Source organism: Engraulis encrasicolus, chromosome 18 (assembly GCF_034702125.1).
Source record: "Engraulis encrasicolus isolate BLACKSEA-1 chromosome 18, IST_EnEncr_1.0, whole genome shotgun sequence".
Lineage (NCBI taxonomy): Eukaryota > Metazoa > Chordata > Actinopteri > Clupeiformes > Engraulidae > Engraulis > Engraulis encrasicolus.
In genome coordinates this window covers 27,709,323-27,734,635 of record NC_085874.1, presented here as the reverse complement: position 1 = coordinate 27,734,635, position 25,313 = coordinate 27,709,323, and the positions used below count along the sequence as shown (strand labels likewise).

Sequence of the window (25,313 nt, the reverse complement as noted above, 5' to 3'; positions counted from 1 at the left end):
AACAGACAGTCATTTCGATACCTGGCCAGGTAAAATGACAGACAGACAGAAAGACAGAAAGACAGAAGGGAGGAAGGAAAGAAAGAAAGAAAGAAAGAAAGAAAGAAAGAAAAAAGAAAGAAAGAAAGAAAGAAAGAAAGAGTTAGACCCAAACCCTAGGCCCAACTGACCTGATTGTTGAATGCAGAGTCGCTGAGTTTCTTTCCATAAACACTAAGCTCCTTCTGAACAATCTCTTTTCTGTCAGGCAAGGCCAGCTGTCCCAGGGAAAGAGAGGCGGAACCTTTCTTCTTCAGAATAGTTTGCTGGACAGCCGAGTTGGTGGTAACACTCAGGACCAGAGAGATACCCTAAGAGGAGAAGTACCATATCGGAGAGAACAGTGGATTAGTTTCATGGTGCATACAGTAAAGTACATGATGACCAAAATGAGGCTAGACGGTACAAAGAGGTTTTTTTTAGCAGCACTTCCTGGACTCGAAGGATTTTTATTTGAGGTGTTATTTAGGTGGAAAACTTAGAAAAAGTAAAAAGATAAATTCCAAGCCTATCATTTACCAAAATGAAAAAGCCTATATTGCATTGCCTTGGTTAAATTAAAATCTTTGAAACGACTCGTTTAAAAGGCTAATGTAACCAAACCAATGCAAAAAGTTAGACTGCATTCCACTCTCATTCTAAGTTGTTGAAAACAATATTCATTGTGACTTGGACACAAAAAAGTGCCTGCAGAGGTAATTGCAAATGATCTGTAAAATATTACAGCATCTGAGCAACATCTGAGCAACATCTGAGAAATGTTGGATCTGCACCGCAGATTAGCTTTATGGCTCATTCTTTTGAAACTCGGCCGTCGGTAGACCCGAGGTTGTTCTCTCGACAACCGTTGCAAAAGTGTTCTATTGAAACAGCTGGGGACAATACAAACTCTGAAAACACTAATGTTAAACGAACTCGGAGTACACAGAAGCGCTCCGAGTTTGTGTTTCGGAAGCCCGATTTGAGTACCCATTCTATCGTACTTTTCAGAGGCGGAAGCCGGAGTTTCTGACAATCGAGTTTCAATAGAACGAGCCATTAGTCCTCACCTGAGGCAAACTCTGAGGCATCCAATCAGAGACCAGTCTGCCAAGTGCATCCTGCAGAAGATCTGCCCCATCCACCAGAATGGCCAGTGATTGGCCCTTTTTCCTGCCACTCAACAACGTATCAAATTCAGCCAGGCGCTCTCTGCAGAAAAGAACAGAAAGTTGAACATAACACAACTAACAGAGTAGCAATAAGATCAATTTCTGGATGGCTCATCTTCCACACTACACCTACAATGGATCTGTAAACTCAACCATGATTAATAAAATCCAGTCATTAGTCTAAATCTTTTTTCATTATAGTATGATGTGTCCACTGATATATTCTCCATTTCTAAAAAGTTGTCTATTTCAGGTGAAATGACAGGATGAACCTTAGAAATAGCCTTGCACAAATCCTCATCCTCAACCTCTTGTTCAAGCAAAGCAGCTCATCCTTTACACAAATTCACTTTCCACTACTGTAATTCACTCCTTACCCCTCAATTTTTCATGAATCTTTATTTCTGTGGTTGTCTTCCTACTTGGCAACGCTTAACTTTTCTACTTCATACTTACTTATAAGAGGAAGAGGAGGGTAGCTTCTCCTCCTCACCATCACCATCACCTTTGCCATCACCCCCTTCCCTGCCTTCTCTTAACCAGTGAATGAGACATCCCAGCATGTGCTGAATACTGCATGCTGATTGGCTGGCAGCGGTGGAGTAGAAGATGACATCACATTGATGTTTTGCCTTGGGTTTCTCTGGAGTCTGAAGAGCCTGGGCTAGTCCAGCCTGAATATAGGCAAGGAGAGGTGACAGGTAGTTTCATTAATGGTGGAGTATGCAATTTTTAGTACTTCATTTCTAGAATGCATGCTGACCATTCAAAAATGTCATAGCATGACAGCAGTGAAAGCATTCCCTTGCCAACTGTTACTTCCTGAAGTAAGATCTGGTTTCAGCTCAGTTTGGTATTGTGTATACGACGTGGAGTTGTACCATGAAGACATTCTCGTTGGGACAGTGTGTAGTGTTGTGCACAGGTTTACAGCATGAGCATACTCTGGTATGAGCACCAGTTTGGAGTTGTGTAGCTTTAATTCATGACCACAGTCAGGTATCAGCCACAGTTTGTGGGTTTACACTTTGAACACAATCTGGTATGACCAGCAGTTTGGCGTTGTGTACTATGTATGGAATAACGGCCGACGAGGTGTCCCGATATCAAGGGAAATAATGGACGAGGCGAAGCGTTGAAACAGCTCGACGGAGCAGAAGAAGGGCTGTTCACTTCGCCAAGTCCATTTTCCCTTAAAATCGGGACACCTCGAAGGCCGTTATTCCGCTTATCACCCGGTTACCAGCATTTAAGTATTCATTTATTAATATGTTGATCTAAGGCTTCGTGAGAAACCACTGCGCTTGGTACGTTGCTATGGGCACCACTTCCTAATCTGGTGAGACCATTGACAGTAAATAGAATGGACGCCAAATCAACGCTATTTGCCATTCAACGCTTTGAAGCCAGATTTGGGAACATTCCAACTTACATTCCACCTTAGCAACGCCAAACGCAGGTGCTGATTGGACAACAACAAGACTTCTAACGGTCAATCAAACCATGTTCTGGTGCTCATTGGTCAATTTAACTTTTAATATCTCTCTAAAACAAAACATCACCACAAAAAATCACCACCCTGGTAAGTTGGAGAGCAAGGGGACCTACTAGTTGAGCGAAAAATTATCCCCCTGGAGTGGCATTTAAGGGAGATACAGGGTTTTATGTCTCTCATAGGAATGAATGGGATTTGGCCATTTTTTGGTCTTTTTGGGTCCAACCTTGGCTCCAACTTGGCTTCAACAATGAAATGGAATTTTGGCCTCCATTCTATTTACTCTCAATGGGTGAGACGCGTCTCTATCGGAGGCATGTAAGGACGCGCGCAGAACGTTGGGGTGACTTGACAACCAAATGCTATAGAATTGACGACTGGGTTTTTGACTTGACAACCAAATGCGATAGAATTAACGACGGGGTCTTAGAAAAGAAGCAACTAAGACGCCCGCACGCCCGCATGACATCCTAGGTGTCCTGCTCTTGGGAAATAAAGGACACCTGCTCAGCCAATCAGAAGACGGGCCGTCTGCTCACCGGGTGATAAAGGTTTGTACCAAGAACACAATCTGCTATACAGTATGACCAGAGATTCGTTAAGTATATAGAGATATGCCAAAGTAATAGGTTGCTATGGGCACCTAACATGACCAGGTTCCGGTCTGCCTAAAGGGGCGTGTCATAATGCTCCTAGTATGAATAGAACAGTCCTTAGGTCTGCCTAGGTCTGCCTAAAGGGGGATTTCCCCCCCTTCTCCTTGCAAGAATAGAACCCGGAAACAATGGGCCAATGGAACCTCTCTCTCTCTACTCTCTCTGGTATGACCGCTTTGCTGTTGTGTACTGTAGATTTGTACCATAAACCCAATCTGGTATGAGCTCCAGTTTGGTGTTGTGTGCTGTAGTGTAGGCCAATTATAGAACCGTACCATGAACATGGTCTTGCCCTCTCCGGGCCCGCCGTCCAGCAACAGCACTCCTCCTTTCTTCTGTGTCTCCAGCACTTTCTCCGTTGCTGTGGAGACCAGTTTGGCCCGCCCGTGAAACTGCCTCTGCAGGGCCTCCTGGTACACTTCCTGTTCCCTGACCTCTGACCTGAGATCAGTGTCATCTACATCCTGTTAAGGCAGAAGGACAAGGCATAAATTACTTATGGGGTGAATTCCAACATGTAGTCTTGCGTCCTCCACTTGTGCTTGTGGCCTCGTACCAGGAAGTAATAAGTCGCGATGACATCACTGACAACAGCATTGTATTTCAATATCTCGCAAAAGCTCAATTGTTAAGTCATTTTCTTATTTGCAAACGGGACAATGAATGAAGAATAGTCTCCCAAAAAATGTTTTGGCTAGGCTGACAGCGGGGAAACGTATTTGTTTTCTCCAGGGAGGAGGGGCCAGGAGGCGGGGCGAGGCCACAAGCACAAGTGGAGGACGCGAGGTTGCATATTGGAATGCACCCATACATTACTTACGGAAAAGGGCCAGGACAGGTGTCCTTATATACCGTGTACATACAGTCGCTGCTAAAAAGCCATGCTGATAAATATTACCATGTGCATTTTTCAGCTTTTGAGGATTGGTATGTAGACCCCTATATCCAATTATACTTAATTATTTTTCACAACTATTTAAAAAGTAACTTGTTTGATTGCTGCCCAGTAACACTTGTGTTCTAGTAATGCTGCATTATTTTTCTTATGTGTTATTCGTCTCATTTGCATTTTGAAAGACAGTGACCTGATTTACCTCTACGTATAGCTTCTGAAGGAGGGTCCACAGGTCCTCAAGGGCTGCCTTCCTAAACTCCTCCAGGCCTTTGACGTAGGGCTGCCCATCCACAACACCTCCCCACTCACAGGGATAACTGGGGATCACAAAGAAATCACAAGACACTCAAGTCACGACACGCAAAATAAATCTGTGAGAGAATGCTTTTGCAGGAAATCAAATCTACAGTATATGTAAATATCTGTGCCGGTTTATCAGGAAGTGTCATACACAACCTCCCCACTCACAAGGAGAACTGACAATCACAAAACCCCATAGTAATAAGCTACTCAGACACGCCATGCAAATAACTCTCTGTCAGGAAGAAAAAACGCTTGTGCAGGAAATCAGACTAGGATATTGGCTGAAGATGTACATGTATACTGTTTATGTACAAACCCCAACTCTGGTGAAGTTGGGACGTTTGGTAAACAGTGAATAAAATCAAAATGCTATAATTTTCAAAACATTCAATCTATTCATTAGATGGGGAATTGTGAAAAGACAACATATTAAGTGTTAAAACCGAGAAAAAATATTGTTTTGGGGGACATATGTACTCATTTCTAATTTGTTGGGACGGGGATCAGTGAAATTTAGTAAACATCCAAATAAGATAAAACAACAAAGAAGAACATTTCAAAATGAATTGTACTGACGGACAATATAGGTGTCCAGGTATGAGATCATCACAGAGAGGCTGAGTCACTCAGAATTAAAGATGCAAAGGGAATAATTACCATAGTTATTACATACATTTTTGAATTCCCTTTGATTTACCACGATTGAGTGTATATAAGACATATTTTTGTTACTAAAATCATTGTATAGGTTCATGACATCATGAAATATATATTGGCTGTAGTCTCACTCTAGCACTCCAGGAATTAGAGCTATTGAAAATTGACCATATTAAGAATGCTTAATGCGTGCAAATGATACAGGAGTGTAACATTCTCCTAAGCACCTGAGCTCATTTGAAATAGACCCAGAAGACAAAGGAAACTGTCCTTTGCTTACAGAAGTCAGCAGAAGTTGTAGAAGTCCATTCTTTTTGACAATAATAGAGCATTGCACATCCTGTGCTACAGTGAAAATGGACCATCCAACTTGTGTTAGTGCTAACTTCAAAAGTCAGCCTCCATGATGGCATGCGGGTGCAGTAGTGCATTGGTTAAGATGTTCTCACTCATCTGTAAAGTTAAATACAGTGCTGAATGGTATAAATGGGTTTTAAACAGCATGAAAAGCCACTCATGCATTATATTTTGAAGGGAGATCTTCGATTACTGCCACATAGTAAGGTCAAATTGCATTCTCTACTATGTTTTAACAGTTTGGCTCCATCATAAGGACCAGCAGGTGATAAAATGGTGGGCTTTTGGTCAAGACCTGTCGCACTGTAAGCACTACAGAAAGGAAAACATTGCAAAACATGACAAGGAATACACCCACCATTTAAGCTGGTGAAATCATGTCCAAGATAGGAATTAACACTGTTTTTTTATATAAAATCATCTCATCGGTTAATGTATTTAACTGTTAAGTGTTGTCTTTTGTTTTGTTTTTAGTCTTCCTCGACATTTGCTGCCATTTATTGTCCCCGTCCCAACTCTTTTGAGACGTGTTGGATTTATCAAATTAGAAATGAGTACATATGTCCCCCAAAACAATATTTTTTCTCGGTTTTAACACTTAATATGTTGTCTGTTCACTATTCTCCATCTAATGAATAGATTGAATGTTTTGAAAATGATAGCATTTTGATTTTATTCACTGTTTACCAAACGTCCCAACTTCACCGGTTTGTACTTCAGTTTATCAGGAGTCAGCTTCATTAACAGTACACATCACTGCAGAATAGTGTTCCTTGAAGTGTGGAAAATTATATGGAATACTGCTTACAGACTGTGAGCTACATGGAATTCTGAATGCAGACAGTGAACCCGAGGAAGCAACAGCGAAATGCGTTGTCCACCTAACAAAGCACCAGCAAAGAATACCAGTATGCACGCAGTGTTTTATCCCCCTTTTTCTTGGCCTGCTTACAGACTATTTGGGATTCCTTGCACAACCACCAGTCATAAACATATTAATTTAATGTACAGTGCTATGCATACATCAATTTGTATAGATTTGTGTGCCTAGTTGGGGCTATGAAGCTGTTTTAATTAATCAATTTACTTTGTCTTGATAGCAGCTGATGGCGTAAGGGCCCCTTAGGATTTTTAGTCTGTCTGACCATTGACCTGCCAGAAATCGACAACCATTGCTTTACACATTGGACTCACAAAAGGACTTTTTGTAGGCTTTCAGTTAACAGGTCATTTGAATATGTGGTTTTCATCAGTGATTTGATTTCTAAGAAGTACGAAAGATAATTGTGATTGCAGATAGAATATTGAAGATGAAAGAAGTTATGCCTTAACATGGTTGGAGACAAGTTCCCCGAGGCACTTACTTCTCCATCACCTTGGCCCCACTGTCAAGGATCTGGCTTTTCAGCGCCGCCATCTTGGATTCTGCCTCTCTGGATTCAGCCACGAAGTCAGCCCTCCATGCCACTGGGACAGAGCTAAACAGGACATACAGTGCATCCCACCATAATACATATTGTTAGTGTGCCGTTGAATACTTCAAAGAATATATTATACAAGGAATGGTCATTAGTGAAAGTGAAAGTGAAAGTGAAGTGAAAGCCCATTGGGAAACTCCAACTCACATTGTCATTGTGACACAGCACTCCACATCACACAAGTGAACACTGCACACTGCACACAACGAAATTGCATTTATGCCTCACCCGTGCAAGGTGGCAGCCCTCAGTGGCGCCCCATGGGGAGCAGTGCGGTGGGACGGTACCATGCTCAGGGTACCTCAGTCATGGAGGAGGATGGGGGAGAGCACTGGTTGATTACTCCCCCCACCAACCTGGCGGGTCGGGAGTCGAACTGGCAACCTCTGGGATGCAAGTCTGACGCCCTAACCACTCACCCATGACTGCCCTTAATGAAGAGCAACTAAGACTAACATTATGAAGAGCAACTAAGAATTATGTTGGTGCAGTAACATACAGTACAATATGATAAGACTTTTAAGTAGTAAAGGAAGGTAAAGGAAGGCAACACTGCTATTTACTGTTTATTTTTTCCACACGCACCGACGCGTTTTGACTCGCGCAGGAGTCTTTTCGGGACCCTCCTTTGCTACTTTGACATTTTGATGCCCTTTTCCCTTGAAGAGCACCTGCAATACATTTGTTTGATACCCAAGGCAGCGCTCTCCTATCTCTCTTCCTTCACGATAAGACTTTTGTCAGTTATTTACTGAAATTCATTTTGCATCCCTGAGACTTGTTTATGACAGGATGTACACATAGCATCACAAGACTGCTGCACATGTGCCATGCATGTGGACGGAGCATGAAGCACCATCAGGTAAAAGCAGAACATGTAGCATGAGGCTAGCCTGGCGACGCCATCCTATGTACTTCCACCCAAAGATTTTGGCTCCACACATAGTCTGGCGAAACCCTCCTAGCTCGGTTCGCTCACTGTTTAGCCAATCAGCAAACAGTTGAGAGTGGTGACGCAGAACTCACTCACAAAGTCCGTTACTGATTGGATAAGGTAACACTATTCACACTTTGTCTTGTTTGTTGTATGCTTTTGCAACACTACAGTAAATCGTAACAGTGACATTAATAAAAGCACAATTTGAAATCGGAACTCCAATAAAATTAAATGGCCGAGTAAGCTCAGATCATCTCCCAACCTCCATGGAGACAGACTCCTCTTAGCTTTCGCCATACTGTTTGACAGAGTCAACAGTCGGCTTCGCCCAGGCTAGCATGAGGCCACAGTAGCCCACATTCAGAGATAAAGGCAGGACCAAGGACACAGGCCTATGCACAAACATACAGACATACTGTACATGTATACATACTGTAGATGGTATATTACATACAACCTTCATAACATGAGGACATTACCTTCATGGAGTGACTGCACTACATACGTACACTACAGTCTTAAGACTGCAGATTCAACAGAAGAACTGATTGATGTATGAAGAAATGTTTAGGTAGGTTGTGGTTGAACAATGGAACTCTGAGACACCTATTTTTGAGGCAATATGTTCTTGGGTGAATAATGCGATATGTTTTATGCAATACAAAAATAAAAAACAACAAAAAAGGAGAAAAAAGCAGAGTACTGGGTTAGTTGTTTAGATGACAAATCAAGTGCTCTTTGGAAAAGCACATCAGAAATTCGAGCGGGCAATTTTTACTATACCCAACATGGTGAAGGTCACTGACTAATGGGAAAAAAAACCTATTTTAATTGATGATGTGCCTGCACGTCTCGACTCCATCAAGTCTTCATCATGGCAAACCTTTTGTGAGTCCCATTCAAATTAATCTGTTATTGACTGCCATTCACAACAAGGATGCGGCTACTACTGGGGCCTTCACCAGAGCCGTGTAATAAGAGAGTTGTGACAACTGGGGACCAGGAAGTCAGTTGGTGATGTGATTCACGTAGATTAAAATATTCCTAAACATCAACTTTCTGCTACGGCCACCACATGGAACTAAGTAACTACCTCTATTGGAACTATGGTCAATGGCGATTTAGATGTAAAACGCTCCGTGAGGCTCCATGAGAGCCGCCATTGCTGTGGAAAGAATGGACCATTGAGGCAGAGAATCATATATAAGAGAGAGATAAATCAGGCGTGTTCTTTTACGGTATCCACTTTACGTCGGGTGAACGCCCCTTTAGGAGACCTTCGATTAGGAGACCATCGGAGCCTTGAGGTTGAGAATAAATGGAGTCCCCTTAGCGCTGTAGATGGCAGTAGCGCACATCTTGTGCAAACACCACGAAAAGAGAAGAAGAAGGAGGGACAATGCCCCCTTAAGAGACCGAATTTTGAGCACACTCCTTTGCATTGGATGGGCGGGTTTTAACGGATCTCTGCCTAGAATATCTCTGATTGAGGTCTAGGGGAGGGACGTAACTTTCCTATTAGACGGCTCTGGCCTTCACCATACATGTTAGTGATAGTTAAAACATGCCTACAAAAATGACAGACTTCCTCCTCACCTGCACAGCTGTGGTGACCGGAAGAAGCAGAGCATGCGGCCGGCAGCCGACTCTCCCCACAGGGCCTGGAACTGCCGGATCTCCATTTCGGTAATCGACAAGCCAGGCGGAGCAGACCTAACCTGCAGAGACAGAGCGGTCCCTTTGTCATGAGAATCCTGTCTGTCACATACAGGCTACAGTCATTCACAGCCCATTTAGTTACATTACATCAAATCACTTCAAAATCTCACACATGAACTTGGACTCAATCCAGTAATCAAAACTAGTTGCATCACATCAAATCACATTCCAAATTCACACATGAATTTGAACTTGAATTTGAATTTGGCATGGCTTTTTTTCCAATTCCTGGGTTGCAGTTACGTCATCACGGGAGCGCGCAAATTTGAATGGTGGTCGACCTGGGATTGGAGCCATTGAAATCCGTTCAATACCATTTTCGGTAACACTTCCAAATAAGGGGCCATAATTAACAGTAAAGTAGCTACAACCTAATACTAAGGGTTAATAATCATTAAGGGTTAGTAATCATTATTTAATGCCACATTAGACACATATTAATTGTTATTAATGCATACGTTGAACATTAGTCAGCAGTTACTTAACTGTTAGATAACTATTACCTTGTGTTACAAGTTAATAGCATATTATTATTTAACTAATAGATAAGTAAGGGCACAGTGAATAGTTAAGTAGTTATCAGGTTATACTTAACTAAGGACCAAAATTAACACTTACTTAATACAAAAGTAAGGCATAACTAATGGTTAATTAATACATAAATATTGGGTTTTGGGACCCTTATATTAGAGTTGGCTGAGGATAATCAATGGCTAATTAATAGATAGATATTGGTGTTTGGGACCCTTATATTAGAGTTGGCTGCAGATAACTAATGGTTAATTAATCGATAGATATTGGTGTTTGGGACCCTTATAATAGAGTTGGCTGAGCATACCTAATAGTTAAGTAATTCATCTACTGTGACATCTAGTTTTCACTCGTTCAAATCACTGTAATAGTGGCAACAGGAGCCATTATATAGCAAGGATTGGATGTACACTTCTCAATGATGGTGGGGTGATGAGATGTCATTTTTTTTATGTACCATTTATTAGTTTTAATGGTAAAAACCCTACAATAAATGCAGAATATTATGAAGAGTAATAGTTTTGAAGCTAAACTAAACCATTCCTTTGTGATAATAGGTTAATGTTTGAGAATATTAGCTCCAAGAAGAGCAGTGCATGATGGGTACGCAATCTACACACAACAATATTTCGGTATCATTTAATCATTAGATATGCCTTGCTTTTGTATTAAGTAAGTGTTAATTAAGGTCCTTAGTTAAGTATGACCTAATAGCTACTTAAAGGAGAAGTCCACTTTTTTGAACATTAAGGCCATTTTCTGAGTGGTCTGCAATGTTTTAGAGTCCCCCTCACCGTTTATTTCATGATTGCTGCAGTCTCTGTTATTTGGCTGATTTAGATTTGATCTCAACCAGCTTTAGAATGGCCGTCTATGGGCACCTGCAACTCTGTTCTTAAAATCACCTTTAACATTTGTTTTGAAGAATATGCAACTCAGCAAGTGTTCAGCAGTATTCACTGGTGTTCCTTAGCAATTTTTGTAGCGAAATATGGCATCTGTCGTGTTTTATGTGTGTTTTATGTAGCAATTTGTAAGTTAAGTTTCACTTTCACTTTCACTTTCTTTCACAAAATGGCAAATAAAAAATGACAGAAGCCATATTTCGCCTTGAAACTTGTTAGGGACTGCTAGTGAACACCCCTAACCACTTTGTGAGCTGTAGACTTTCGAAAACAAATGTTTAAGGTGATTTTAAGAACAGAGTTGCAGGTGCTCATAGACGGCCATTCTAAAGCTGGTTGAGATCAAATCCAAATCAGCCAAATAACAGAGACTGCAGCAAACATGAAATAAACGGTGAGGGGGACTCTAAAACATTGCAGACCACTCAGAAAATGGCCTTAATGTTCAAAAAACTGGACTTCTCCTTTAACTATTAATTGTACCCTTTCTTAACTATTAGTTAAATAATGATATGCAATGAACTTGATACACATGGTAAGGGGCCATATATATAAGGGGCCATATATATAAGGGGCCATAATGAACAGCAAATTAGCTACAGTATAACCTAATACTTTAGTAAGGGTTAATAATCACTACTTAATGCCACATTAGACACATATAAATTGTTATTAATTCCCATGTTTAACATTAGTAAGGAGTTACTTAACTATTAGATAACTATTACCATGTGTCACAAGTTCATAGATATAATTATTTAACTAATAGTTAAGAAAGGGTACAGTTAATAGTTAAGTAGCTATTAGGTAATACTTAACTAAGGATCTTAATTAACAATTACTTAATACAAAAGCAAGGCATATCTAATGATTAAATAATACCGAAATATTGTTGTCTGTAGATTGCGTACCCATCATGCACTGCACTTCTTTGAGCTAATATTCTCAAACATTAACTTCATTATCACAAAGGAATGGTTTAATTTCACTTCAAAACTATTACTCTTCATAATATTCTGCATTTATTGTAGGGTTTTTACCATTAAAATTAATAAGTGGTACATTAAAAAATTACATCTCATCACCCCACCATCATTGAGAAGTGTATGTCCAATCCTTGCTATATAATGGCTCCTGTTGCCACAATTACAGTGATTTGAATGAGTGAAAACTAGATGTCACAGTAGATTAACTACTTAACTATTAGGCATGCTCAGCCAACTCTATTATAAGGGTCCCAAACACCAATATCTATCGATTAATTAACCATTAGTTATCCGCAGCCAACTCTAATATAAGGGTCCCAAACAGCAATATCTATCTATTAATTAACCATTAGTTATCCTCAGCCAACTCTAATATAAGGGTCCCAAAACCCAATATTTATGTATTAATTAACCATTAGTTATGCCTTACTTTTGTATTAAGTAAGTGTTAATTTTGGTCCTTAGTTAAGTATGACATGATAGCTACTTAACTATTAACTGTGCCATTACTTATCTATTAGTTAAATAATAATATGCAATTAACTTGTAACACAACGTAATAGTTATCTAATAGTTAAGTAACTGCTTACTAATGCATTAATAACAATTAATATGGGTCTAATGTGCCATTAAGTAATGATTATTAACCATTATTTAAGTATTATTTTGTAGCTACTTTACTGTTAATTATGGCCCCTTATTTGGAAGTGTTACCAAATCTTTTTTTTTTCGAACAGCCACAGAAAATTTTGAGCTGTTCGAAAAAATATGTTTTTGAATGGGTTTCAATGGCTCCAATCTCAGGTCGACCACCAGCAGCAGTAGATCAAAGAGATTTCATGCGTGTGACGTCAGCTGAAACCCAGGAATTCACAAACCTTACTTCACTTCTTTCACTAATTTGCACATCATTTCATCCATTTTATTGGCTGAAGGGTTAAAACGATCTCAAACCTATGCTATAAGCCACCATTAAACAAAGGTACTGGGAGCTGGACTGAAATACTGAAATACTGAACCTGTATTTTCACATCACATAGGAGATGGTTTAACGCAACTACCTCAATAGACTCAATAGGTCTATACTTTTATATTCTGTTGTATTCCCCTTGAAGGGAGGCTTTAAAACTCATCATCACACTGTATCGGAGCTGTACAAAAATATCATTCTATACAACTCTGCACTGTACTATATCATGACAATAAAGGATTCCTAATCTGTTCTATTCTATTCTAATTCTATTCTATTCTATATAGTTAACACTGTAAAGGTGATAGATACACAGGGCAACTGTTAGTACATGACTGGTTCCTCATTTTCTGATAAAATGGTAAAGAAAAAGATCCAATTTCACCTGAGAAACGTATCGTAGCGATAAACTGTCCACATAACATCTTGCAGTATTGTTGCCCAAAAGTACTAAAAACAATGCTAAGTTTTAATAACTTTTCCTCTATACGGTTCTTACCCAGTGATTCTATTCTATTCTACTCTATTCTAAAAAGCTAACACTGTATGAGGCTCTTACCCAGTGGTACTGTGGGCTGTCTGGCAGGGTGGGCTGTGGGGGCACCAGGCCGTAGCGCTGGCCCAGGATCCCCAGCAGCAGCTGGCTACGGCACACCTCCCCCAGGCACAGCTCCAGCGCCCGGCTGCTCTCCTCCTCCGTCACACCCCAGCGCAACTCCACCTTCACATTGCAATACATTATATTAGACTAAGCAGACCCATCTTCATATTACAATACATTATATAACATTAGACTTAGAGTAGCAGCCCCACCTTCACATTACAATACATTACACTTAGCAGATCCACCTTCACATTACAATACATTACATTAGACTTACCAGCGCCACCTTCACATTATAGTACATTAGATTACATGAGACTTATCATCTCTCTACCTTAACATCAAATTACATTGCATTACATTAGATTACAGGTAGTATACAATACAACTGTCTGGCACCTGGGTTATTTCTGCTCCACCTTTACATTGCATTACAAGGATACAAAGAGTTTCACTTTGTGACAAGCATATAATTACAAAAAGTAAAACATGCAGTTTAAGTACAGTAATATCACAGTGTTACACTTAGTCAGTGTAAACTTTTATCCAAAGTGGCTATCACACCTACAACACAGATGGCAGGTGCCTAGCCTGGTTCTCACCATTCTGTGGTGTACCACCGCAGAGCTAAAACTGAGCACCACAAATTGATCAACAGCTGCACACATCAATGGGGGCATATGCATTACACTTGCACTGTACTTGGCAAATATGTGTTTACCGCACAATTCTACATAGAGATTGGGAAACACTGATTTCCATGACATTTTGGGGACGCAGTGTTAATTTTTCAGCTTTTTAAAAATTTCGTCTTAGTCTTAGTCACAATGACGAAAATCAATTTTAGTCTTAGTCATATTTAGTCATTGCCCTCCCAATTTAGTCTCAGTCTTAGTCTAAATGACAAAAATCAAAAAGGAGGGTTGACGAAATTAACACTGCGGTGACCTTTTCTTATGACCACAGAGGGGTGTGCAGGAGAGCGCACACGTGTTTCGACTGGTATACAGTACCGTACCTCCTGCGGGATGAGGCCCAGGGAGGAGGCACGGCGCCGCAGCTCCGGGAAGACGCTGCGTACCAACGCGTCGCGCTCAGCATGCATGTCCCGGAAGGTGGAGGAGATGAAGACGCGCACACTGCGCCACCTGCAGGCCACACACAGACGACACTTTTCAGAAAGTGCGCTCAACTCCCAATTGTTTTTTATGTGCGAGCGAACAGCAACGTTCCTATTTAGTAGAAAATCCACACTCTCGGGTGTGATTCTTCTATTTTATTCTAGTGGGTTAGCATGGCAGACAGACGTTTCGGCCCAAGCCTTCTTCACACCCAAGAGTGTGGCTTTTAAACACACGCACAGAGGACACAACAGACCAGCACAAAGATGATGTGACAGAGGGAAACTCCAAAAAGAACTCTGAAGTTGATTACAACTGAACTCTTTTACATAACATGATCTTTATATGACATTTTTCTTTTGCTGCTTGTTTTGTCTTTTTCGGTCTGCTCATATCAATGACTATACGGTTGGGCTAGCACTCACAGTGGAGTGGTTTAAGTGGGCAACGTTTATGTTTTTTTTGGTTTGTTCTATAGCCTGGAATGTTGATCCATGGTATGTACCAGTTGTACTGTATATGCCATGTACATTTCGAGATAATCTACTAGACTAATGCTTGAGTTGGCCTTGCCCCAGGGCAGACTCCTGACATGATGTTTAATTTAGTTTAGTTTGTGTGTGTGTGTATTCGTTATTTACTCTTTATAAAAAAATAAAATAAAAAATAACCCCTCTTTGCAACTGCACTTGTTGTTCTGTATATCCCCTGTGCACTTTGTATTTGCTTGTGATGTTGGCTTGATTATGTCCTCTTTTGAAAGTCGCTTTGGTTATAAAGCGTCTGCCAAATGCAATGTCATGTAATGTAATGTAATGTTCAGTACTGTAGGCACCTGAGCTTAGGGCTGGAGAGCATGGGCATGACATCTGCCGTTGGCTGGCGGTCCTCCTTGGTGTGGGGTGGGGGAGGGACGTCGTGCAGCTTGTCCATGTGCTCCACGTGCTCCAGGAACCGAGACGAGCCTCTCTCAGAAATGAACCTGCACAGCGCAAGGTATATCAAGTCAAGTCAGCTTTATTGTCAATTTCTTTACATGCGCTTGTCATACAAGGACTTGAAATTACTTTTCTTACTTTCCCATGCAGACATAGACATAGACTCTAGACTCCAGGTGTGGACATAGACAGTACACATACATTACACCTAGAGTACCTATACAATACCCATACAGACATATAAAGTGCAAGACTGGGCAGTGATGCCAGTGATGGGCAACATGGATTCCAAAGCTACAATTCCAAATGAACTTTTTCTTACCTATCCAATAAAAACTAGTGATTTCGCTAATTGGACAGGAGAAACAGAGGTCATTCAGAATATATGGTATTGGATTGTAGCTTCTGAATGTAGGAAGCGCATCACTATAGCATTTTCCATGCTGTTAAAAATTACTCAGTTCAAGAAGACACACGTCTGTAGTTGGGCAGGTGCGTAGGATATTATCCCAGTGGGGTTGTCATTAAAGTGTAAAGAAATCTCGCATACTGTCCATTCCACCAACAAACTTTAATACAACGTTTCAGTCATCCGACCTTTACCTGAAGAAGGTCGGATGACCGAAACGTTGTATTAAAGTTTGTTGGCGCAATGGACAGTGTGCAGGATTTCTTTACACTTGTTAGAAATTACTCAACATAATAGAATGACACACAACTTAAATTACATTCAAAGAATTCATGAAATATGCCAGCCTTGCCCTGAACAGATACTGAGACATGCCTCTTTCAAAGATGCCCCTGAGCCAGGCAAGGTAAGGCACGTTTCATGCCGTCACTGTATACTGTATACTATATTATCAAATGCAATTAGACACACAACTAGAATTACATTATGGGATAAGTCTGGCATGCAGCATTTTAGCGTCTTTTCAGAGTTGCAATGCAACAGAGTGATTCCCATAGTAGAGGTTTTGATATGGATTGAGAACGCCCATAAGAAGAGAAGTCCCATTCGGAAGCACTTGCCAAGTAACACTTACAACAGCAAATGTAAACATTTCAGTCTGAACCACTCTATTGTATTGCAGACAACTCAGTGAAGTGCTAACTTTAGCAGCTTCAGCAGTATGCTTTGTTTTTAGGATATTTAGCGTAGACATTGCTGACACAGCTGCTTACTTTAGGATCTGCTCACTGAAGCCATAGAGGTTCACGAAGTTTGGATCTGCAGGGGCGCAGCTATTTTGGTGGTTCCTAGAAGATTGGAAAATACAATACAAATCAATACGTTTATGTTGTTCATCAAATAGGCCATTTCATCAATCACTTCCTTTTATTTTATTTCATTTTTTTAGACATTTTGTGTCTTTATTAGATAGGACCGCACACAGAAGACTGGAAAAGGTTGGAAGAGAGAGGGGGATAGGGTTGGAATTTACCTGGTTACCACCAGACCTACTGTAAATCCTGTAGGGGGGGAGGGGGGGGGTGAATTGACGACGGCCGTTTATTGGGCATAACGAATGTGTATCATTTGGCACGCATAGCCCATATAGCCAATCGCGTCAGTTGTATCTGTCCGAACAAACTGAACTCATTGCCTTTCCAAGCCTCCCTGCTCTCTGATTGTAGACCATGATCGGGAACCCTCGCTAAGGGATAGATTCCATGCTGTGATTCAGATCGTAACCATTGTGCAAAGCAACATGGGATTTCCCAGGCTAGGTTGGGATATGGCCCAGGCCAGATTCAAACCTGGCTTTAAACTTGTCCTTATATGGTATGACATCACAGCGACAACCCCAACCCCTCCTATTACATCACTTCATAAAGCACAATACTGTGCAGGGCCGCTGACAGCTTTTGCTGGGCCTGGGACAAAGTCATCTGAAAGGGCCCCCTACCCAATACATACAATGTAATGGGGACCCAATTCTGCCCCCCCCCCCATCTCCATGGGCCCGGGACAACATACCCCTTAGTCCCCCCTGTCGACAGACCTGATAAGTGAAAACCTGATCAGCCTGACCTGATAAGAAGAGAATAGTAGACCGACCTGTCCAAAGAGATGTTCACCATCAGGGCATTCATATTGACCTCCTTTCTGTACTTCAAAACTGCAGCGTAACAAGACTCCGCATATGACGACAGTTCAATTATGTTGTCAACCTGTTTGGAGAAAAGTAGTTAACACTGTGTACTTAAACGTAATGCAAAACATGCAAATACAGGTGGCCTGAAAGCTGAATATACTTTTCAGATGGCAAGTTCAACTATATTTTAAAAAATACAACAAAAAACTTGTACACTGGAATGAGAGTTCAACGTTGTAAAATGTTAGCCTATAAGGTTTTATAAAATATAATTGTATTGACATAATCTTTGCATGAGATGTAAATGAGAGCGGATATATCGATTCAATTGATTGTGTGTGTGTTTGCTTTTTCTGCTTGTGTGTGTGTGTGTGTGTGTGTGTGTGTGTGTGTGTGTGTGTGTGTGTGTGTGTGTGTGTGTGTGTGTGTGTGTGTGTGTGTGTGTGTGTGTGTGTGTGTGTGTGGTTAAGGAGAAGGGCTTTAGATAAGATGGTTGCAGGTTTGAATCCCACCCTTCCACTCCCAATCCCTCACTTCAAAGCTGAGGTGCCCTGGAGCAAGGCACCTAACCCCTCAGTACTCCAGGGACTGTAACCAATACCCTGTACTTATAATAATAACTGTAAGTCGCTTTGGGTAAAAAAGCGTCAGCTAAGTGTAATGTAATGTAATATAATGTGTGTGTGTGTGTACTACACAGGTATGAGTAGTATGCATGAGTGGTCAGCCACAGTATACCTCCAGAACAGCAAGAGGAAACACTCTTACTCCCTTGCAAAGTGGAGGCTACTCACATGGGCCCTCTCGGCGATCAGGTCAGCGAATATGTCTGGTTTACTATTCTGATATTCATATGCCTAAAAGAAGGAAGTAAGATTGTTATTCCTACCACATGGCACACTACATAGTTGTTAAAAGCACATCTAACAGTCATAAAACAGAACAAAACAAATTCCATAAAAATGGAAATTGAATGGAGCTGTGGTGTGGTAACATGACATGGGTCTGTTACAGTATACAGTATGTCTCATAAGTGAGTACATCCCTCACATTTTTGCCTATTTGTAAGTATATCTTTTCATAGGACAACATTAAAGAAATTTCACTTTGACACAATGATTAATGACCTGTTAACAACATGTATAACAGCTTAAATTTGTTGTTCATTCACAAAAAATCAAAATACAGCCATTAACGCTTGAACATGTACCCACGAAAGTGAGTACACCCCAGATTAAAATCTGGTGGAGAAGAGGCTGTGTTGGCCCGAATCGTCTCGAAATGAAAGGGGATTAAAAGGGAGGTCATTGGTGTGCGTTTCAATCTTTACATTGAACTTTTACGTTTTGAGTCTGCACCTGTCTTAAATAGATTGCTGTGAGATTTGAATTATATCCTATGGAGAGTATCATGATTTGCTTCAGTAGTCACATAGTGAATGTTGACATGCATGTTTCTTTTAGGTGTAATTCAGATTTCCAATGTTGACAGCATCCATTCATCCCCAAACCATGTCTGTCCCACTACCATGCTTGACTATCGAGATGATTCACTTTTTTGAAAAACTCACTTGTTTACCACCACACGTGCTCGACTCCATCTAAAGCAAATTTGTTTATCTTGGTCTCAAGGGAGATGAACAGAACAAGGATATAATGGATCACTGGAACTATGTGTGTGGTCTGAAGAGACCAAGATAAACAAATTTGCTTTAGATGGTTAGATGTACTCACTTTTGTGGGTACAGGTTCAAACATTAATGGCTGTATTTGGATTTTTTGTGAGTAATCAACAAATGTAAGCGGTTATATATGTTGTTAACAGGTCACCAATCATTGTGTCAAAGTGAAATTTCTTTAATGTTGTCCTATGAAAAGATATACTTACAAATCTGCAAAAATGTGAGGGGTGTACTCTAGACCTGTTCAAAAAAATATTTTTTTGTAATTTTGAAGCCAATTGCTGTGATTCCCATTCTCCAAGGTGTGAAATGGCCAGATATAAAATTATTTTGATTTTGGACCATGGGAAGACCTGCCTCAAGAGCCATAAAGTTTCAATGTTTATTTTAATCAAAAACGCCTGACATTTGGCCCCATTTTGCCTAATAACTTCACAGCCATTTGTCATAGAGCATTGTGACCTGACAGCTGACAATATTGCCTTTCAGATGATACCCAATATGTCAGTATCATGCACAGTTATAGTTGCCTTTAAAGCAGAAATGTGTTAAATTTAGGCGAATTTTGGTGGTTTCAGCTCAAACAATACTCAATTGGACCCAGAAAGGTTTATCAATTCACCAAAGTATAGTGCAAAATTGAAGTCTGAAAGAAAATATATTTCCTAACATTTCATATATTGCCAGTGACACATCCTGAACTGTCAGAACACAATATATAAAGTCGTGATCTCTTGCTTACTCTTCCCGTGCTGTCGGAACACAATATTGGCCTAATTGATGCTGATTTTGTTGGTTTGCCCACCAATAAATTATCAGTCTGTAATTTTAATAGTAGGTGTAATCTAACATGGAAAGATGGAATATCAAAAAGCAAATCCAGAAAGTACCTTAAAAGAATATATATTAGGAATTTGTTTCTACATTGAGGGAGATAGGTATTTGATCCCCTCCTAACCATTAGGAGTTCTGGTCCCACAGATCAGATGGGCACTTCCAATCAACTTGTCATCTGAATTCAAGACACCTGAAAATAGTCAGCTGACTTAAAAAGTCTCCCGTTGATAGAAATGGTGAACGAATCAGACACAAAACTCTCCAAACATGGTAAAGAGCCAGAAGCTGTAAAAAGATGTTCGTGATGTTAGATTGTGGACCTGAACATGGCTGGAATGGACAAAAACACAAGTAAGAGTGTTTCAGTAAACAGCACCAACAGCTGTGTCCTTAAGAAATATAAAAACGACTGCTGATCTACCTCAGTCTTAGGGTGCAATCAAAACACAGTCAAAATATCAGGCTTATACTAAGCATAAAACATAAAGCCAGACTATTGTAGCCTCATAATGCCCACACTTCCACAGTGGAATGCTGGAATAGTTGTTGAAAATACATACCATACTATTACCTTACTACTTACCAAAGACTACCATAGTACTACACTACTATTACATTACACAGAGCCTATAGTGATACATTACGACTTGGTCATTGCCATTCTGGTAACAGTAAATGTATGCTGTTGTCTTATGTCTTTTCTTATGTCCCAAAGGTGTGTGTGTATGTGTGTGTGTGTGTGTGTGTGTGTATGTGTGTGTGTGTGTGTGTGTGTGTGTGTGTGTGTGTGTGTGTGTGTGTGTGTGTGTGTGTGTCTGTGTGTGTGTGTGTGTGTGTGTGTGTGTGTGTGTGTGTGTGTGTGTGTGTGTGTGTTGTATTGTCAATAAACCATGGATGAATGGATCTCAGCCATTGTAGTCATGGACTGTTTCAGCTGCCAGTATCTGGCAAGCAACAGGATAGAAGATAATAAGACAGATGATCTCAAGAGAAGATCAGCAGAACACACACACACACACACACACACACACACACACACACACACACACACACACACACACACACACACACACACACACACACACACACACACACACACACACACACACACACACACACACACACACACACACACACACACACACCTTAAACTCACGTATTATACTCACGTATAATAAGTGTGCTAAGTATACAAAGTGTGCAGACATTGAACTTTATTTTCATAGTGTCTGACCCTTTTGTCCTGTACCTTCTCCTGGGAGAATTTGGTGTCAGATGATATTTGATAGAAACAGTTAATGAATCAATTTTCTGGTGTCTTGAATTCAGATTATGAGTTGTTTGGAAGTGCACAACTGGTCTGTGGAACCAGAACTCTTAATGGTTAGCAGGGGATCAAATTCTCCCTCAATGTAATAGAAATCAATAAATATATTTGTTTTTTACTTTTTACTTTGCTTTTTGATATTCTATGTTTCCATGTTAGAATACACCTACTATTAAAATTATAGACTGATAATTTCTTTGTGGGCAAACCAACAAAATCAGGATCCATTAGGCCAATATTGTGTTCCGACAGCACAGGATGTTCTGACAGTTCAGGATGTGTCACTGGCAATATATGAAATGTTAGGAAATATATTTTCAATTTGGCACTATACTTTGGTGAATTAATAAACCTTTCTGGGGTCCAATTGAGTATTGTTTGAGCTGAAACCACCAAAATTCGCCTAAATTTAACACATTTCTGCTTTAAAGTCAGCTATAACTGTGCATGATACTGACATATTGGGTATCATCTGAAAGGAAATATTGTCAGCTTTCAGGTGACACCACCCACAATGCTCTATGACAAATGGCTGTGAAGTTATTAGGCAAAATGGGGCCAAATGTCAGGCGTTTTTGATTAAAATAAACATTGAAACTTTATGGCTCTTGAGGCAGGTCTTCCCATGGTCCAAAATCAAAATAATTTTATGTCTGGCCATTTCACACCTTGGAGAATGGGAATCACAGCAATTGGCTTCAAAATTACAAAAAAAGGTTTTTTTGAACAGGTCTAGTGTACTCACTTATGAGAAATACTGTAATTGTTACTTTACATCAGCAGTCCTTTCTCAGTAGGAATGATATATGTATGAGTAGCATGCCTCATGAGTAATGGTATACAGTACAGCAGGTATCACCAACGTGGTGCCCGCGGGCGCCAGGTAGCCTCCAGGAGCTTCTGAGGTGTCCACCAAGGATGTTAATAACCAGTCACCACTGCAAGATTTTAGTTACAGTTTATGTTTTTCTTAATAAAAATATGAGATTATTTCTCTATAACCTATAATCAAATTATCATTCAATCATATTGTGACTTGGGAATGATGTCAAGACAGAGGATTTTGAACAAAAGTAGCCCTCGGGTAGCCCTTGGTAGCCCTCTGTAGCCCCCGGGTAGCCCTCAGTAGCCCTCAGACCCAGAAAGGTTGGGGACCCCTGCAGTACAGTATGTTTAGCATAGTTACCATGGCCTGTTTCAGCACTGGGCGGACATTATCCAGGAGCACGTCCGACTGCAGCGTCACCTCCTTAAACCTGTCCCCGTACTGATTTATGAAGATCTGGGCATGCTCACAGCAGCTAGCGATCATCAGGCACAGCAACGCTTTCAACTCCTGAGGCTGGGTAGGGCAAACACAGTAGATTAACCGAGACAACATTTACATGCATGGCAAGTAATACAGTTTAATACGTCGTTAATACAGGTCATAGCACTCTGGAATTCAATGCTGCTTTCTGATTGGTTGCTAGGTTCAAAGTAGCCAAGATATTACGACCTATTGGGGAGTGGATTGCATGCCTATAGTCAGGGCTGAGAAAAGAAGAGAGAGAAAGTGAAAGTCCTGCCAGATATTCCTTCTATTTGAATGTTTTTTTAAAGGGACACTGTGCAGGAAATGGTCAAAAAAGGTACTGCAACTATGCTGCTCATTGAAACTGGGTTGCCTATTGCCAAATTTCATCTTTTCATGAAAGTTTACTAAGTAATAAACTAATATTTTCTAGTATGGTGCAAGTACAGTCATTTTTGCAGCTAAAAATGGCTATTTCTGGAAATTCAAAATGGCGGACCATGGAGAAGATCCCCCTTTTCATGTATGAAAAGTGTCATTTTTCCAGTCATAATGAATACTAGAATTTGATGGTAGTGGTAAGTATTCATGAAAAATGTAACATTAGTGAATGGGGAGCATGCATTCTGGAAATAAACAACTAAAAATCTCACACAGTCCCTTTAACAAATGTTTGGGCTTTTATACCTTTGTGTGGGATAGGACAGTGAGAGTGTGACATGAAATGAGTGGGGGAGAGAGAGAGGGGGGAAGCATCGGCAATGACCCCAGGTCAGCATCGAACCCGTGTCCCCGGTGTAACGATACAATGTCTAAGCTCACTGAGCCACTGTACCCCCCGTTTCACTGAATTGCCTGGAGCAAATACAGTATGTGGCAGGGTTTTTTTTTAACTCTCATGTCCACCCCTGCTTTAAGTCAATCTTTAGATTTAAGTCGATTTTCCAAAACAGTACTTTGTATTAAAACCATCTAAGACAGCATCAGGATTGTATATGTACGTGTATACGTATACGTATACTGTATATACAGTATACAGTATATAATTATTATAACATTACATCTGGCAGACTCTTTTGTACAAAGTGACTTACAACCAAGGATATTATCACAGCATGCAACACTTTGAGTACAGTACATTAGCACAAGGTGAAGTAGAGTAGAAGCAAGGAAGGGGAACTCGCACACCGTAATGCCGAATGCAATAGTGAACTTTTTATTGCATTAGGGAAAAACAAAAAAGGTGCTACCCAAGTGTAGTGCAGACGTTTCGGTCACAGTCAGACCATCATCAGTGCAACCATTGAAAATAAAGACACGCTCTTATATAGAGTTAGGGCCACATTCACGGAAGACAGGTAGTTCAACCAGGTTGATGCACAGGTGGATGGAGACATCCTACCAATAGATGTCATACGCAACTGGTAAATGCAGTCATGGCCTATTATAAGGGGGAGAATGTATAAGGAAACAAAACACAAATAAAAAGAATTGAAAAGGGGTAATGCGGAACAACAATGAAAATAATAATAATAATAATAACATTAATAATAATAATAATAAAGAAGTACTGATAGTAATAACATCATCACAGTTCCCCTTCCTTGCGTCAAGTTAATCCACTGGAACCTACGCACCCACCAGGCATCAAGATCAAAGGCGCGGTACCTCCACTGAAATTAAGTAGAGTAGACACACATACCCACACACACCTATACCTAACGTACAAATATGCCCAAGAGTCAACCCCGGGTCTGAGCCAGCTCAGAAATCAGTGCCGAAAAAAAGCCTCCAAAGAGGAGTCTATACTTGCTTCTTGCTATACACATAGTATACTAGACAGTGGAGTCCTCATGAGAAAAGATTGCAACCTACCGTGGCTGAGGGAACGTCATCATCGTCGTTGCCTTTCTTTTTGGCCTTCTCCTTTCTCTCACTCCCACTCCCACTCCCAGCCTCACTCCCACTCCCAGCCTCACTCCCACTCTCAGCCTTGTCCTCGGCCTCCCCCTCCTCACCCTCCTCCTCAGGGTACAGCATGGCTGTCATCCCCTCAAGCTGTGTAGGGCAAAGAAAGTACATCCAAGATCATATTTACATGGCAAGTCATGCTGTTTATTTTTGGAGGAGGACAACCAACGCACAACAGAGGTTTCAAGGTGCAGGTAGCGCCGGGTACTACCGGTAGTTCATTTTAGAGGGGAGGATACCGCACACTCTTGTCCATCACGCTGATTTTTTTTCACACAAACGTTTCGGCCAGTGTGTCCTTTCTCAAGTTTTTGGACAGTTTTTGGAAACTTGAGAAAGGACACACTGGCCAAAACGTTGTTTGT

The 25,313-nt window shown here is 40.7% G+C and overlaps 1 protein-coding gene across 1 annotated transcript in view; it reads right to left on the bottom strand.

Annotated features, from left to right (window-relative positions):
* tep1 (telomerase-associated protein 1) overlaps positions 1-25,313 on the bottom strand; it is a 75,479-nt gene that overhangs the window by 32,356 nt on the left and 17,810 nt on the right. The window contains exons 13-27 of the mRNA XM_063222131.1: positions 24,853-25,035; positions 22,870-23,025; positions 18,633-18,695; positions 17,802-17,914; positions 16,925-16,999; positions 15,640-15,786; positions 14,702-14,831; positions 13,639-13,800; positions 9,565-9,686; positions 6,918-7,031; positions 4,436-4,553; positions 3,617-3,805; positions 1,647-1,864; positions 1,089-1,230; positions 171-350 (exon numbers count right to left, since the gene is read on the bottom strand). Of these exons, the coding sequence (XP_063078201.1) occupies positions 171-350; positions 1,089-1,230; positions 1,647-1,864; positions 3,617-3,805; positions 4,436-4,553; positions 6,918-7,031; positions 9,565-9,686; positions 13,639-13,800; positions 14,702-14,831; positions 15,640-15,786; positions 16,925-16,999; positions 17,802-17,914; positions 18,633-18,695; positions 22,870-23,025; positions 24,853-25,035 (2,112 nt within the window). The remainder of the gene's footprint in view (positions 1-170; positions 351-1,088; positions 1,231-1,646; positions 1,865-3,616; positions 3,806-4,435; positions 4,554-6,917; positions 7,032-9,564; positions 9,687-13,638; positions 13,801-14,701; positions 14,832-15,639; positions 15,787-16,924; positions 17,000-17,801; positions 17,915-18,632; positions 18,696-22,869; positions 23,026-24,852; positions 25,036-25,313) is intronic.